Raw genomic sequence first — 17,712 nt, forward strand, 5'->3', positions numbered from 1 at the left:
TTGTGATCATGAGTAATACACCTGATGTGTCTCGAAGCTGATTTCCTCAAATATCAAGGCAGGCGCATGATTATGTCCCACTCTACCTTCCAACTACATATAAAGTACGTGAGCTCATAAGAAAGAATGGGCTTATGCCCACTTTCAGCTGGAAGTATAGACAGCCTCTTAAATAGCTGACCAATCCTGCACCTACCTCTTGCCAAGGCGCATGTGTGCTGTCGCTCAGACTCTGTGGCAAGCAGAGGAAACCACCCCATCCTGGAGCCTAGAAAAATGTGAAACCATCACCTGCAACCTGCCGGGCAAGTGGCCTATCCCAAGTCAACTACAAGGATGATTTTTATGAAGTTGATTCAACTTCAGAATGGGCACATCAAGGCTTTTATACCTTAGTCAGCATCATAATCATGAGTAGCAATAATCAGACAATATGTAGTGCTCCAAGTGAATTTCAGCGTGCTCTTTTACAAAGTATCCATGTTCCGGAAATAGGGTCAAGCTATGGGAAATGCTGCAAATAAATCCACTATATTCATGGTCCCTGCGCTCTCAGATATAAGAATCTGATTTATGTTCCTTTTGGATAACTCCTGGAGTGGGGAACACAAAGTTAATACTACTAATTCCCATGTAGAAAGTCTCACTGTGGCTCAAAGCCTAAGGTTATACAGACAGCAGCGGGAGGAGTCTGGGATAAGCCAGTTTACTCGGTGACCTGGTCTAGTACGCTTTCTACTGCAAAGGTGAGCAAAAGCTATAGGAATGTTGACAGAGTCTCCTATCAAGGCTACTGTGTCAGGATTATTACTCTTCTCCATGGGCTTCAGCCAAATGAAAAATTGGCTTGATCAGAGTATTTTAATTTTGCTGTTAAAATCAATGTGAATATTTCTAAAAATATACAAAACTATGAATTGTTTCTCTGTTTTCTTTCCAAAATTTGAGGACTCAAAGGACATCATAGCACATGATTTAGTACTCCCCCCAAATGCTTTATAAAGTGGATATACAATGCGCACATGCATGTAGCCAGTTGTGATATATGCTTAGAATCCTAGATCTCTGAGACAGGAGGGCCCCAAGTTCAAGACCAGCCGGCGTGACACTGTGAAGCCTTGTCTCGAACCCACACACCTGGTGGGGAAGGAGAGTAGAAATATATTTTTGTATATGTTCCATTTTTAACTTGTTTAATAAGCTGAAGGAGTAGAGGGTGCTTGTTGGTTTGGCTGTTTGGTTCCATTTGTTTTCTTTTGTTTTGGACATGGAGTCTCACTCTGTTGCCTTGGCTGATTCATGGCATCAAGCAATCATTCCTATTTCAACCTCCTGAGTAGCTGGCCTACAAGCCATACCCAGCTTAAGTTTTCAATCAAGATCTGATTCTGACAGGCATCCAACAAGGCAAATTAAAAGACACCGGAGGAAAATGTTTGTGCAGGAAGCGAACCTAAAATTGGAACTCATAAGTTTAGGCTCCAAGTCAGAACTACCACTTATGGTTGAATTTTTTTTAAATACTCTATTTTCCTATGGCCCACCTCTTCCTTCCCTCAAGTCTGCAGACTCTTCTGACCTCTTACCTGACTCTCTCCTCTTCGGCCCTCTTTAGGGCGGCATCGCGCTGCAGAACCTTCATAATGGCCTCCTGTTCCTCCTCAGTCAGGAAACTTAGGTCAATCATTTTGAAAAGTGGAATACAAAAATAATCACAATAAGTGTGATAATCACAATAAGTGCAATTCTCAGGGATAAACAGCTAAGACCACAGCCAGGATGATTAAAAGGAGGCAACAGTGACACGTTATCTTGTTCAGATCTGTGGCAAAAGTCTAGCTCGGGCTCCACAAAGCTTTGGGGCAGCTGAGAACAAGATCTTGAAAGGATCCTCTTTCCGTGAGGCAGTGGCTGTGTGGGCTGGGGTTGGGGTAGAGGCTCTGACGACCCGGAGGTTGCGTCCCTGGCTCGTGGCCTTCAGCAGCAGTCCTGGTCACGCTCTTTCTGGGTGGCCTGTCTCAGTCTATTCTCTGTCGGCGTCCATGAGAGACAGCAGCAGCCCCGGAGCCTCCCTGACCTGGAGAGTCAGGAGACAGCGAATAGCAGACAGTGAGAGGCCGTTCCCGCCAGCACTGCTCAGTATCACAAGACTTGCCAATGGCAGCAGATGGTCTTTGAGATGGAGGGAACCCGTTCTGCCAGCTTCCTGAGCACACGGCAAACGGGTCAGGGAACAGCTCCAACCCCATTCCAGCCTGCCGAGATGAAGAACTCATGAAAAAGCCTATCAATGTTTAACAATCTCCCAGAGTCACAGATAGAAACGACCCGAGCGAAGGATGGGTCTCTCTTTTAAAAAATCCCACAGGCCAGGAAGAGTAGGCAGACGTGATTGCAGGTGTCAGCTCATTATTGGCAAGGAACCAGGAGTGAAAATTCAGTGTGCTCATCCCTTCACTGGAGTATGCTTGTGCTCTGCCATGAGCAGGGGACCAGTTTTAGATAGAGGCACGCGCACGGAGCAGTGGGAATTGTCTCTAGGACCCTGCTGCATCTCTAACTTCTGGTAGGTGTGGAGGACTCTCCCAAGTTTGTCCCCCTTCATTTCTGAACATTTCCTGGTATGTATATAAAAACCGAGGGAAAGGAAGAAAGATACAACTCTCCCATACTGCTCACAGTAACTACTTCAATAAATGGTAAGATAATCATTCAATCTCTTTTTAAAAATTTCATCTCTTGCACAGATCGCTGCCTGCTCATTTGCCTTGGAAACTAGTCATTCTCCAAGACAGATGGAGGTAGCCTCTGTGAAGCCTTTTCTAATTTCCACTGACAGAGTTAAAGGCTGAGAAAGATTATTGTCTCTAACTCTTCACATTCCTCTGAAACACGGGCCCACCGGAAGCAGGGCCACCTTAGCTGACCTACAGACTCAAGAGCAAATATGGTTGGGAGCCGCTGAGATTCCAGCATTGTGCCACAGATTTTTAGTGGGAACCTGCATGCTACAAAAGCCTTCTCCATACACATATCGTCCATCACCACTGGAACTGACTGCTCTCAGTCTGGGAATCTCTGAATATCAAAAAATAAATAAGAAATCAACATCACCAAGAAGACAATAGTCTGAATTCTTCCTTTCACTCATGTACAGTAACTTCCCAGCCAGCAAAGGCTGATAAGGAAATGGATATTGGCCACACTTTGGGATCAGCCGGGACTGAAGCCTTATACTACTACCTTCTGGTTTCAGAGAGATTGTTTTAAAGTCCAAGGTATGAGGACAGGAAGAGAGAAGGAAGAAAAACCACCTAAATGGTCTGGAAGTGGTAACTGGAAGGGTTTTGAAGGGAACATGTTCATTGGTTTCCACACCTTAAGTAGAACAGGAATTAACCAGTGCTTGTGCCTTTCAGTCTTTAAGGGTTAAAATGTTCCCCTTAGATTAGATTAGCTAGGAATCACAACTCAAGCAGATTTGAGGAAAGCACTCAGAAGACAACCAAAACTCTCTAGTACCTTGCTTACCCAGTTCTCACTATTCTGGATGATATCTAACTGGTTGCTAAGTGAATATCCATTCATTCATTCATTCATTCATTCATTTGATCACCTGACACTATTCAAACACTGGAGATGCTGCAATGAATGAGAAAGAAAAGCATTCTGCCTTTGTGGATCTTACATGTGATGTAAGATGTGGTTGAACTCAACAAAAACTAATTTTTAATCTTTTAAAAAAATCTAGCTCAAACTGTATAACAACTTGGAAAGTGATAAGAGCTAGGGAGAAAAACAGGTAGGAAAAGAAATCATGGGAAAGTAAGGTAAGCTGAAGCCTTACAGAGAGAGTGGTTAATGGAAAATAAACTATACAACTTGTGGGTGGGAATGGAAGAGGAAAACTGAGAGAGTGAAGGAGGGGGTAATATTGTTTAAAAAGAAATGTAGGGTTGGGAATATGGCCTAGTGGAAGAGTGCTTGCCTCCTATCCATGAAACCCTGGGTTCCATTCCCCAGCACCACATATACAGAAAAAGCCAGGAGTGGCGCCGTGGCTCAAGTGGTAGAGCGCTAGCCTTGAGCAAAAAGAAGCCAGGGACAGTGCTCAGGCCCTGAGTTCAAGCCCCAGGACTGGCAAAAACAAAAACAAAAAGATTTCAAACTTCTTCTCTGAGATGGAGCAGCATTAAGGAAGTATACAAAAAGCAAAAGGAATTAATATTTACTGGTTACCTCCTATGCATTTGAGACTTCACAGGAATGCTCACAAAGATGTGGACACAGGCTCTATCTGTGCTTGCTTTCAAATAACGAGAGAGAGAGCCAAAGGAGTTGTTCGGCCCCAAGAGAGACTAGCATTTGTCAACGGTTTTTATCAGAATAAACCACGATGTTGGCAACTCCTCCAATGCTCCCCTCCACAATGATTCCCCAAAGTGAGGCGGCAGAACAGAACCCTTCTGTCCATAGGCCTTCACTCTCTGCTTAACCAGAAAAGGCTGGCGGTCAGCACGGGGCAATGTCAGGTCCGACGGGTTCCGGCGCTCTCAGCAGAGCCTCTCAACAGCAGCCATAAAGGAAGCACGGCACATGTGGACAGAGCAGATTCACAGCATGTTCACAGGAGTCATTACTGCAAAAAGTGCTTGGCATGCAGTCCTCCTCCTCCTCCTCCTCTCCATGCTGGTGAGTGGTTTTCTGATCCAATGAGGCGACATGCCTAGGCTTAAAACCCCCACTACCAAGCTCCCATTGCTACAGGTAGCCGAAGCTGAACTCCTCAATGTGGCCTGTGAACGAGCACTTCTTTCCTCTCTAAGCGCTTTTCCTTGGGCTAAAGCACATTTCTACTTCCTTTGGACCTCATGCCTCCATCTCCTCCTAGGACCTCCACTCAAAGCCCCTCGTGGGTGTTCCTTAACACGTGCTGTGCTCAGTTGCAGTGCTCATCTCATTGTAGCAAGCGCCTAGCTAGTCCATGTGTCCTGCATTAGGTTATGAGCAAGGGTTTGCATCCCTGAGGCCTGCACACCCCCAGTACTTATACCCATATAGCCATGGAAATGGAGTAAATAAACTAATCCAGCTGGAAGAGGATGCCATTCCACTTCCACAATCACACAAACCTAGCTTTAGAGCCTATAAATAAAAAATCAAATCCATATTATCAACTGGTTCTAGCTCCAGGTCTGGCAGAAGACGCTAAGGTTGGAGTAACTCTCATGACTTCCCGAAGCCTGGGTGTCTTTCTTAGGGAGATGGTTGAAAGTCTCTGTAAGAGACAAATATGGAATAACAAGTAGCACTAGAAATAGCACCAAAAGGAAACTTGAGGCCTTCAAATATGGACATATCGTCCCTGCCATACCACATCCACAAAGCCAACGTTCCCCTTGTCAATTATCCAAAAATGGAGCCAAAGAGAAAAACCAAAGACTGCAAATAGTTGCCCTCTGTCTTTGATGGCAGCAAAGAGAAAAGCCTGGGATTGAAGCTCCAAACTCAATCATGTCACCTGACCAAGCCCAGTAGTTAAAATCTATTTGATAAGAAAATGTCTTTCTCTGTATATTCTGTGTATAAGAGATTCCCAGAGAGCACCCGCTCCCTTTCCCCAGTGGCTGTTTTGTCTGCAGACCCCAGGGAAGGGCAGGGAAACACGGGTTAGTAATGACTTTCACACGAAGGTCTTTTCAAAAGAGAAGTCATTGTTCTGACAGACCCATGACACCAAGAACGAAAGCTTGAAAGAAAGCGATGGGCAGTAGAAAGAGAGCAAGCGCCGGGCTTCTTGAGTTGGGGAGAATGGAGCCTATCAAAAAAACCCGATCGGCTGGGAATATGGCCTAGTGGCAAGAGTGCTTGCCTCATATACATGAAGCCCTGGGTTCGATTCCTCAGCACCACATATATAGAAAATGGCCAGAAGGGGTGCTGTGGCTCAAGTGGCAGAATGCTAGTCTTGAGCAAAAAAGAAGCCAGGGACAGTGTTCAGGCCCTGAGTTCAAAGCCCAGGACTGGCAAAAAACAAACAAACAAACAAACAAACAAAAAAACCTGATCAATGAGGAGCCATCACCAGTAACGACACAAATTCCATCATACATAAAACGAAATGCTTTCTACATGCCCAAGGTCACAGTGGCAGAAGGGCATGGAGCATTCATTGCGCAGTGGCTCCAGAGAATCTGAGCATGGAATAAACTAAATGTGACAAGGAGAAACTTAATGGTATCCATCCAACAGAAAATCCCTCCTTCACATTCTGGACCAGAGGTTGTTAGTCCCCAGGCCGGTGAAGGGAGGGCATGAGCATGAATGCTAACCATGCAAAGGCCTGGCCACGCCACTCCCTGCTACATGACTGAACTTGCCCGTCAAGTTCCACCATCAGCCACTTTCACCCTGCCCCCCGCAACCACATTTGAGCCTCCTTTCATAGAACAACTTTAAAGCATGGCAGACGTAACACTTACCCTATGACTTCTTTGTTAAGAAGATAAACGTTTTCTTTCCTTCAACTGTCCCTCACACATTTCCTAAGCCTCTCACAATCTCTTCCCTTTCTGAAAAATGAGTGGGTTGTGCTAAGTGCCTCACACCTAGGACATCAGCTCCTCTCCCTCACCACTTACCAAGAAAGCTATTCCCTATGTCATTTAGAAGAGAACACTGGCTAGAATCCCAGTTTCTTGATTCTCTTTTCACTCTCCTTTGCCCCCTCTATGGACATTTCTTGGTCATTTCCCCCAGCAACATGCTTTGGTGCGCAAAGCTTCAAATGCTCTTGGGTGCAAGCTTAGGAACAGTAAAACTATTGAGTTCATTGTGTTTTATGGAGAGACAAAAAAAAAAAAAAAGACAGCCCCTAGAGAAAGGGAAAGGGGCACCTGTGTCAACAAACAGGTGTTTATACATGCTCACTAACTTCTTACAATAGTGTAGATTCCTGGAACTAGAAACTATAGTCCATAGGTTTTAATTTTAAATTTTTTTTTTTTTTTTTTTTTTTTTGGCCAGTCCTGGGCCTTGGACTCAGGGCCTGAGCACTGTCCCTGGCTTCTTCCCGCTCAAGGCTAGCACTCTGCCACCTGAGCCACAGCGCCCCTTCTGGCCGTTTTCCATATATGTGGTGCTGGGGAATTGAACTGAGAGCTTCATGTGTAGGAGGCAAGCACTCTTGCCACTAGGCCATATTCCCAGCCCCTATAGTCCATAGGTTTAAACTCAACCAGAATGGTTTGTTAAATGATCACAGAGAAATGTCTTTATGCATTAGGCAAATGTCACCCACACGTTGTCAGGAAACAATTCTACTTCCATTTCACTGTTCCTCACATGTTTGCACTGGAGAGCATGCTGTGTTTTGGACACCAATGCATGTTGCCCATGGGAAATAATTAGGAAGAAATGTACAGAGAGGGAATAGTAGGGCAAGAAGAGAACTAGGCAGAGAATAGAGAAACTTGGATTCTAGCTTCAGCTTTTCCCCTAACTAGGTATGTTTCCCAGCATGAATGTTTTCTTTTTTCTGCATGGTTGGGACTTGCAGCACTTTATCTTAATTAATTGATTAACTTATTTATTGTCGGTGATGTACAGAGGGGTTACAGTTTCACACATATCAAACTTGTTATGAAGCTTGTTATCTCCTCCCTCATTTTTCTCTCACCTTCCCCTCTCCCCTATCCCCTCCCCCCAGAGTTGTACAGTTGGTTTACAGCATATTGTCTTGTAAGTATTGCTTTAGCATTGGTTCGCCTTTTAGTCTTTGTCTCTCCATTTTGATGTTCCTCTTCCCTTCCCCAGTTCCAATAAACATATATACAATACCCAGGATACCAAAATCAGTTACAGTGACATCAAGGGTAAAACCATGGGGAAGAAAGACAAAAGAAAAAGGCAGAATTTCACATGGTACATAGAATATAACAACAACAATGATAAACCACTTATTTCCATAACTTAGAGTTCATTTAGCTTAGTGTCATCTTATGTGTTCATATGTACTAGCTATTGAGCTATTGTGATCTTCTGCTAGGACTATCCGAGATGTGCACTAATTATTATCAATGAGGGAAACCATAGAGTCTGTGCTTCTTTGAGTCTGGCTCACTTCACTTAATGTTATTTTTCCAAGTCATTCCATTTCCTTACGAAGGGGGCCACCTCATTCTTTAAAAATATGGAATGCTTCACGAACTTGCGTGTCAAACTTGTGCAGGGGCCATGCTAATCTTCTCTGTATCGTTCCAATTTTAGTATATGTGCTGCTGAAGCAAGCACACAGCACTTTATTTTAAAAACCGTGTAGCTGGGTATGGTGGCTCTCATGTGTCATCCCAGCTCTTGAGAAGTGAAGGCTGGAGAATCACAAGTTTGAGAGAGTTCAAGACTATCCTGATATACATACAAAGATGCTGTCACCAAAAAACAAAAACAAAAACAAAACGAAGATCACTCAACCTAATACCGTGCCCAAATTGGACTTTTTGAGCAGAGAGAATACTTGTCTGGTGACTGGGTCAAGGTAGCCTCTTAAACACACACACACACACACACACACACACACACACACTGGTTGCCCTGCTCGGGATTAGGACCTTCACTCAGGAGAGGAGTCTTCCAAAGGGAAAAGCATGTTTCTACTTCCTTCATTTCCCCAGCTCCAGGTGGAAGCTGCCAACAGCTAACACCTCCCAGAAAGGAGCATGCTAATCTCACAAAAGCAGGGGGAGGAAGGAGAAAAGCTTGCTTAAAGGTGACAGTTCTCCTGCTTCTGAATTTGACACTCAAACATAACGATTTCTGAAAAACAAACTGGATTTCTAAAAAAACTCAGGTCTGCCTTATCTTGGCCTCACATTTAAATTTAGAATGCCCATAAGAACCCAAAACTTCAACTGAGCGCCAACCAAGAGCAGGATTAATAGATCATGTGAGCAAGATGGCACCACACACAACCCTCCTGAGGCAAATGCTAACAAAGAAGGCGCAAACCAATGCGAGGGGTCAGGGAGACAGGGATTCGGGAAGAAAAATGAAGTGGGCGTGGAAGGCTAAACTACAGAAGGGAGTGGGCATTCTGGAACAGAGTACTGGGCTATGAAAGCATAGTTCTATTCAAAGAGAAGACTGCTATCTTGAGCATGAGGTATAAATGGGCAACAGTGATGGAAGTCACATCTCAGTGGGCCTCAAAGGTCAAGGGAGGGAACTTGAACCTGAACTTCTCGTTCTTGAGCAGCATGCTAGAAACAGCATTCCCAGAGACAATTAACAGTGAAGAAAGAGAGGAGCTGAGGAAATGGGCAATGGAAAGTTCATTTGAAACCTCACAGCTGGGCTGAAAAAAAAAATCAAATCTAAGCTAGAAAAGAGATGGCAGTCTACTAAAGGCATGATTCACCTTCGACAACCTATCTAGAGGGGTTTTGAGACAAAGAGGAGAATTTGTCTGGTATTGTGTAGAGCTGCTGCAAAAGCCAACACAGCCGTGCGCTACAAAGCTTGTGAAGTGCCAGGAGCCCTGCCTCGGTTCCAAATGCCTTAGAGAAACTTCTTTTCTCCTTGGAATGCCAGCCTTCTCCGTGGAGCAAGTTCCCGCTGAAGAGGAAAAGTTGCATAGCTTCCAAGTTCTGATAATGTGCACATAGCCTGCTTGCAGAGCGAGTGCATCTTTAAAGGACACTGAACGAAACCAAGTGCAAGAGCAGGGCTATAGAGCTTTCCCTTTGGTGGCGAGATACATGTGGTCTTAGGGAGAAAGAGAAGGCATCCTTGAAAATTACTATCTCATATTCTTAGTGGCATCTACATTGGCAATGATATCACTTTAATTACATTCATGATTGCTGCAATAAAAACAGGGGTGCAGATCAGCAGCAGATTCACAACAATCCCTTAAGACCTACTAAAGTAAAATCTTCAGTTCTATGGTGCGGGAATCTGTCTTTTCTGAAATATTCCCACATGATTGGGATGTCTGGCCAGGTCTGGGACTTGACATTACAAGATTCTCTGTAGATCAGAAATGGCTCTGTGTAAAAAGCACACTCCTTTCTACACCAACTGTTGCTCAGCTGTGCTAAGAACATATACACGCAGCCCCCAAAGGAACAGCTGGATCGCAGAGTCACAACCAGTTCTTTGTGCAAATAAGAAAACCGAGACTAAAAAGGGATAGGCCAATTGGTTAAAGCTGCCCAGCTGCCCAATGTCAGTTAGGACACCCGGGGGAGACTCCACTTTTATCTCCCAGGACATAGAAAATTCCTATGTAGGGCTGGGGATATAGCCTAGTGGCAAGAGTGCCTGCCTCGGATACACGAGGCCCTAGGTTCGATTCCCCAGCACCACATATACAGAAAACGGCCAGAAGCGGCGCTGTGGCTCAAGTGGCGGAGTGCTAGCCTTGAGCGGGAAGAAGCCAGGGACAGTGCTCAGGCCCTGAGTCCAAGGCCCAGGACTGGCCAAAAAAAAAAAAAAAAAAAAAAAAAAAAAAAAAAAAAAGAAAATTCCTATGTAAATAAGGATTTTTAAAATTAGCTAATAAGTGAGTTTCGCTGCAGTTCCCAGCATTCCTGAACTGGTCACACTGATAACAAAGAGCAATTGCAGGTGAATTCTACACCTAGCTATTTTCTAGGTTTCAAAGGCGGAGGAAGGCAGTAGAGGAATCAGCTGATTTATTAACTAGACTGAAATTAAATCCAGAATCATAAAATTAACTAGACTGTGACCACCCCTAGTTCTGACCTTAAAAGGGCTACAGGAAATGTCACCTTGGGTACATCTGTGTGCCCTCCACCCAGGCTGCAGTGTGAGTCTCTCCAAATGCACTAAGTCAGGAATTCCTAAAACCGGCTAGACAGTAACGTCTCCTGAAAAAAAATAAAAGCAAAGAAACAAAAACCTCCCCAACCTCTTCCCCTTCCTCAGCGATCTTTATTTAACTTCTGTGAGGTAGGACCCTCCAAGCCCGGGCACTTTTGTGGAAAATACTCAGGTGTCGGCAGTACGAGCTGAGACCACGGAACTAACTGGTCTTCTCCCCCCATGTGGGTACTGCTCCACTCTATGAACTGAGGGGAGACAAGCAAGGTACCAAGGGCAAAAAACAAGGAAGCAAGGTCACCGAGCTCAGCACTCTGAAAATGAATGTCTCCTTAAGAGAGAGGTAACTAGGGCACAAAATCTAAAGAGACACACTCAGCATGCTGCCAAGTACCGCCCCAAGGCTTACACAACCTTGTCTCCAAAGATCTGGTACCCTAAGCACTTCACCTGCCTCACGCTAGTCCCAGACCTGCTCCAATCTCTCTGCTCAGGCCATTCATTGTCCCAGGAAAGCTTCATAGGGTATTTGCAATGTGTAAAATCTTCCTTGATCCTCCCCATTCTCTAAGAGAGATGTATTCTGAAAACAAAGACTGTCTCTGTGCTGACATAAGGGGCTGCTGCCATGCAGCACAACACATAGGAGAGAGGTTAGGCCTTTTACTGGGTCTCTGACAGTTCCTGTAAGGACTGGGGGTATGGAGCTCAGTCTCATCACAAGCTACTTTGCAGGGTTACTGTAAGGATGACATCTGGCTGTAAGCAAAACAGTCTGGGATGTACCAAGGCCCTGAGAAACACCTGCTGAAAAATCCCTGCATTTCACCAACTCAGGCCCTTCTCCAAACTATGCATTACTTTACCTCTTCATCTCTCTACTTCTCTATCTTCCCACTTCATTTTAAGGAAGAATCATACTCCTGGCTTCAACAAACACCCTCACACATACCAATGCCATGGAGACCTTATGAGGATATTAAAAAAATATATATAGGGCTGGGGATATAGCCTAGTGGCAAGAGTGCCTGCCTCGGATACACGAGGCCCTAGGTTCGATTCCCCAGCACCACATATACAGAAAACGGCCAGAAGGGGCGCTGTGGCTCAAGTGGCAGAGTGCTAGCCTTGAGCGGGAAGAAGCCAGGGACAGTGCTCAGGCCCTGAGTCCAAGGCCCAGGACTGGCCAAAAAAAAAAAAATATATATATATATATATATATATATATAAGTTTGAGGCAAGGATTAGTGAGCAAAGAGGTCGGGTGAGGCAATCCCACACTTTGGTGATCGAGGTGTTTTCTAAATCTTCCCATTTAGGCTTTGGAAAACCAAAAGCCAGCCAGGAATGGTGAGGTAAGCATTTCATCTCAGCACACCGGAGGTTGAGACAGGGTGAATTCATGGAGTGGCCTAGGCTACACATCTAGACAGGAGAGGGGAGGGCAAAGAAGGGAAGGGGAAGAGATCGAGGAGGGGAGAGAAGGGGAAGAGAGAAGAGGAGGGGAGAGGAGGGGAGAAAAGGGGAAGGAGAAAGGAAAGAAGAAAGGAGAGGAAGAGAGAGGAAAGGGAGACAGAACCAGGTAAGTGGAAGGGAGGAGAAAGGAAGAATGGGAAGAGAAACGGAGGACAGGAAAAGGGAAGAGAAAGGAGGAAGTGGGAGCAGGGAGAAGGGAAAAGGGAAGGGGAGAGAGGAGGGGAGTGGAGAAAGGGAAGGGGGTAAGAGAAGAGAACACGGGGAAGAGGAGAGGGAAGGTCAAGCATCTGACATTTGGGTTTCTAGTTCAAAATTAACCTCCATTTTCTAATTCTGCTTTCTACTGATAGGCAGAGAGACCGTCACATCCTTGTTTTGGTAGCAGCTACAAACATAGCAAGTACATCATTTATTGAATAAATGAAGTAGAGAGGGGAAAAAAGAACAGTGGTGATGTGGGGTATAATAGGTAGAGAGAAGACAGAGGCAAGAAAGATTTCAAGAATGGTATAGAAAAGCTTGCTAGGTTATCTTTCATAAATGTATTTATTAACTATGCTCAGCAGGACAAATAGTCTTCCAAAGATGTTCACATCCCAATTCCTGAAACCTGTAAATATGTCATTTTACACAGGAAAAGAGACTTTGTAGATGAGATTAAATTAAGGACCTGGTGATGGAGAGATTGTCCTACATTATCTCGACAGGCCTAGTACAACCATGAGGTCTTTACATGAAGGCAACAGGACAGTCAGAAGAAGAGAGGAAATACAAGGGTGAAAACTGGTTACAACTATGTTTTAATAGTGGAAAAGGGGCTACAAGCCAAGGAAAACAAGCAGGCTCTAGAAATTGAAAAGGACAAAGAAATAGAAGGAATTCAGCTCTTCTGAACACTTAGTTTTAGCCAGTAAAACTCATTTTCAGTCTTTTGGCAATTACAATGAAAAAATAATCACTTTGTTTCTTTAAGCCACTAAATTTGGTATAGTGGTAATTGGGTAACTAATTTAAACTAGCTTAAGTATTTCATATATGAATCCTCAGCTTGCTTCCTGGTCCCTGTGAACCAAACACATCCTTGAAAGTTATTCATCAGGGCTTCCTGATGGTAAGAGTAAGCCCAAATTCCCATTCAAGGCTCCCTCTCCAACCTTCTCTGGGATTCTTCCTAATCTCTCAATTCCATCCAGACCATTCATTGTACACCCCGTCCGCATCAGCATGACTAGAACTTGGGTCAAGCTATTTACTCCATCTAGAATATGCTTCCTTTGTGTCTGCACACATTCAAACCTTAACTGTTTATTGAGTCCCAATTTAAATACCTCTTGCATGAACTCTCTCCTGTGACTCTGATACAAAGTGACCCCATAATACAAGTTACTTAGCTTCTCTCAGCCTCAGAACTCCCATCTGCAAAATGGAGAGCTTTTTACTGGATTGTTAAGAAGTTGAAAGATATATACAAGTGCCTTAATATAGTGCTCATTCACTAAAACATTCATATCATTCTAACTTATGAATGCATCCAGTTTTTACTTCAGTACCTTCTTCATTTTTAGTACCTCTCACATAGTAGTGGATTTTTTTTTCTCTGTTCCAGGGCAAGAACTTAGGGGTTTTTGTTTGTTTGTTTGTTTGTTTGTTTTTTGCTCAAGGCTTAGACTCTATCACTTGAGCCACAGATCTAATTCCAGCTCTTTGGAGATTAATCAGAGAAAAGTATCTCATGGCCTTTCCTGCCTGGGCTGGCTTTGAACCACAATCCTCAGATCTCAGCCTCCTGAGTAGGTAAAATTATAGGAGTAAGACACCAGCACCTGGCTGGAAAAAAAATCTTTTCAATAGCAAGTAAACTACATAATGTTGGGAGCATCTCCCCAAGTTTTCAGTACCCCGTAGACTAAAGATGGCTCTTTAGACATTTCAAAGCATAGAAAAGAAGTACATTCGATCTCTTTCTGATCACCAATGCTACCTACACAAAATTCTTATGGAAATTGTGGTTAAGACCACCAAACCTATTTATCCCAACTAACAGTGATGAACAAGCATTGTTTTCATTAGTGTAAATTGTATATTGATCTTTCAATGTCATTAAGTTTTAGCTCAGGCAAGAATACAGTTCCAGAATTGGTGAGGCAATGTTACTTTGACTAATCCTATTTAAAAAATCCCATGCTATGGATTCTCCTTCATCCCTCAGTTAAGTTTGCAACAGAGTTACCGTCTTTTAAAGGCATTTCCTAAACCACTTTTCTGCTGCAAAAGAAAGTCATTTTCCCAATCTAGTTGACTGTGTTCCAAGAGGAAAGACCTCATGGTCTTAGAGCTACTACATCTAATTTGAAACATAGTCACCCATTTACTAGCTTGATGACCAGGAACATAGCACTTACCTGACTCTCTTTTTGCTCATCTCTAAAACTGGGATTAAGGGGCTGGGGATATGGCCTAGTGGCAAGAGTGCTTGCCTGGTATACTTGAAGCCCTGGGTTCGATTCCCCAGCACCACATATACAGAAAATGGCCAGAAGTGGCGCTGTGACTCAAGTGGCAGAGTGCTAGCCTTGAGCAAAAAGAAGCCAGGGACAGTGCTCAGGCCCTGAGTCCAAGGCCCAGGACTGGCAAAAATAATAATAATAATAATAATAATAATAATAAAACTGGGATTAACCATTGCTCAGCTCCCTTATTCAGTCACTAAAAGAAGCTAATGAGGTTATTTAAGGAAAGACATTTTGTGGACCATCTATAGAAAACACTACACAATTATACTTATCCATTCACCTCCTGACACAGCATGAGCTCCAAGCAGACACTCATAATGAACTGAAGAATGCTTTTACTTCACCTGCCTTCACATAATGCCTAAGACATGATAGAAGATACTAAATAGCCACAGGCAATTTCCCCAGTCTTCACCCTCTGCTACTCAGTGAGTACAGGGCTTGATAGTTACAAAGGGCTGTGAGGTGATCTTCTTGAGTCGGAGGTACTGTTGCATGATAGTCATTATAAAATGGTGTTGGCAGATTCCAGGACATTCACTCTATATGTGAAGGTACATAAATCTGCATTTAATATGATTAACATTAGTTTATGGGCAGCAGCAAGTACCTCAACCCAGTTTAGTTTTCCCCAAACTCCAGTCCCTTTGTCTATTTCCCAAGCCAGCCTTACTCCAATTCAATACAATCCCTTACAGAGGGATAAAAGCCCTAATGAGCAAATCTCATGAAATATTCAGCTGGTCTTTCCTAGGAAAACAGCTAGAGCTGACCTTAGGAATTCCACTAATTCCCCCTACCACACAGTCTAAAAATAGCCAAGGAACATTTCTAGCTAGCAATGGACTTCCCTTTAAAGGAAATAGTATGAGAAAAGGCATGCTGGGGTCATTACCCCAAACCATGCCGTCCCTATAATGAATCCCTAGCCGAATGTTGTTATGAGAATCTGCCTTTGCAAGGTCAACATTGGAATTTCATTGTGAAGGTCCCCTGCCTTGACTCTCTACTGTATAAAGACATGCACCGATTGCCTATGAGGTCAAGAGGAACTCAGCTCTGCTTCCTTGTTCTCAGGTTCTACATCTATAAAATAAAGTGCTGGCTGTGACATAAGGTCCTCTTTCAAAGTGGTAAGGTACATTCAATGGCCCTTCACTGCCTTCAGGGTAAGTTCAACTCCCTAGTGTTCCATTGGCCCTCCCAGAACTCTGTCCCCTGTGCCATTCTCTCCATTTCCCTCATGCAAAATCTAGAAGCTCCTTCAACTTACCTCTCAGACTTCTACGCCTTTGATACATACAGTAAAGCCCTTCCCGAGCTTTGTACATTCCTCACCTTTCAATACGTAGCTCAGGCTTACCTGCGGAAGAAGATGAGGCTAAGTCTTCCCCACAAGTTGGATTAGGCTCTTGCTCTGTGGTCTACAGGACTCTGTGTCACAAAGCAACTCTCTCTCTGACAAGCCTGAGATCTTGAAGGCGGAGGTACCACATCCATCTCTGGGGTATTCCCAGCACCTAACCTATGACGGCCATGCAGAGTATGGTAACAGATACCAGACTCCACCAAAGCACCACATTCGTTTCATAGTGTTATTCCAAAGGTTATCATTCATTTTTGTAAAGATTGTTTTCTCTCATTAAAAAAATGAGAAAGTAAGTTTATTTCTAAACTTTTTCCCTTATTAGGAAAAAATATATATAGCTACTCAGAATTGTGACACTATCTTCACCAAGCTGAAATATATACATTACTGTGTCCTTATGAAAGCTCTCTTCAAACCAACTGAACCACAGTTCTTAAAAAGAGCAATTTAAAGTTAGGAATGACATCCAACTTGGCAGCTTTTCTCTTTTACCTAGTGAGAAGAAAACCTCCAAAAGTAGGTCCATGAGATTCTTATCTTCAATTAATCACAGAAAAAGCCAGAAGTAGATCTGTGACTCAAGTGGTAGTGCACTAGCCTTGAGCAAAAGAAGATCAGGGACAGTTCCCAGGCTCAGAACGCAAGCCCTAAGATGAGCAAAAATAAATGAATAAATAGGTACACACTCATCTGGGCATTGGTGACTCATGCCTACAATCCTAGCTACACAGGAGCCAGAGATCTGAGGATCAAAGTCAAACGCCAGCCTGGGAAGAAAGGCCTATGAGACTCTTATCTCCAACTAACTGCAAAGAGGGAGAGAGAGAGAGAGAGACAGAGAGAGACAGAGACAGAGACAGACAGAGACAGAGAGACAGATAGAGACAGACAGAGACAGAGAGACAGACAGAGACAGAGAGACAGAGAGAGACAGAGAGGGAGAGAGAGACAGAGAGAGAGAGGAAGAGAGAGACAGAGACAGAGAGAGAGGGAGAGCGCGAGCAGTAGTTCAAATAGTAGAGTACTAGCCTTGAGTAAAAAAACTCAGGGACAGTGCCCAGGCCCTGAGTTCACGCCCCAGGACCAGTACACAGACACACTCTTTAGCCACCACCAATAATCAACACGTGATTATTTTTCTTAGAAGCAGAAAGGGGTGGACTCAGTAGCAAGGCTCTCAACACTTAGTGGGGACCAGGGACAGAGCTCACATGAACATAGGTGTGTGTGATCTGTGCAAACATGGAGCCAACATGAAAATACCTGACTGTGGCACCCTTGATCATCAATGGAACTAGCTGAGCGTGCTCCAACAGTTAGCCTGCTTCTTAGACTGTACTTACTGCTACTGACACTCAAGAATGCAATTAACGAGCAACCTGGGCCTACTCCTGACACAGGAAGGGACTGGAAGGGAATGATTGGGAATAACTTCATAGTGATGATAGAGACACATAATTACATGAGAACTTTTTTTTATTTTTGGTCGCACATGGGGCTTGAACTCAGGGC

At 43.9% G+C, this 17,712-nt stretch overlaps 1 protein-coding gene and 1 non-coding gene across 10 annotated transcripts in view; both read right to left on the reverse strand.

Annotated features, from left to right (window-relative positions):
- Sytl2 (synaptotagmin like 2) overlaps positions 1-2,035 on the reverse strand; it is a 63,524-nt gene extending 61,489 nt beyond the window's left edge. For all 9 annotated transcript variants that reach the window (XM_048359356.1, XM_048359357.1, XM_048359355.1 and 6 more), the window contains exon 1: positions 1,587-2,035. In XM_048359356.1, coding sequence (XP_048215313.1) covers positions 1,587-1,687 — 101 coding nt within the window. In that variant the 5' untranslated portion in view covers positions 1,688-2,035. The remainder of the gene's footprint in view (positions 1-1,586) is intronic.
- A 6,150-nt stretch (positions 2,036-8,185) lies between these two features.
- On the reverse strand, positions 8,186-8,292 carry LOC125362813. The gene has a single exon (XR_007213116.1). It is a non-coding gene; the product is annotated as a U6 spliceosomal RNA (small nuclear RNA).
- Positions 8,293-17,712: the final 9,420 nt, after the last annotated feature.

Source organism: Perognathus longimembris, chromosome 13 (assembly GCF_023159225.1).
Source record: "Perognathus longimembris pacificus isolate PPM17 chromosome 13, ASM2315922v1, whole genome shotgun sequence".
NCBI lineage: Eukaryota > Metazoa > Chordata > Mammalia > Rodentia > Heteromyidae > Perognathus > Perognathus longimembris.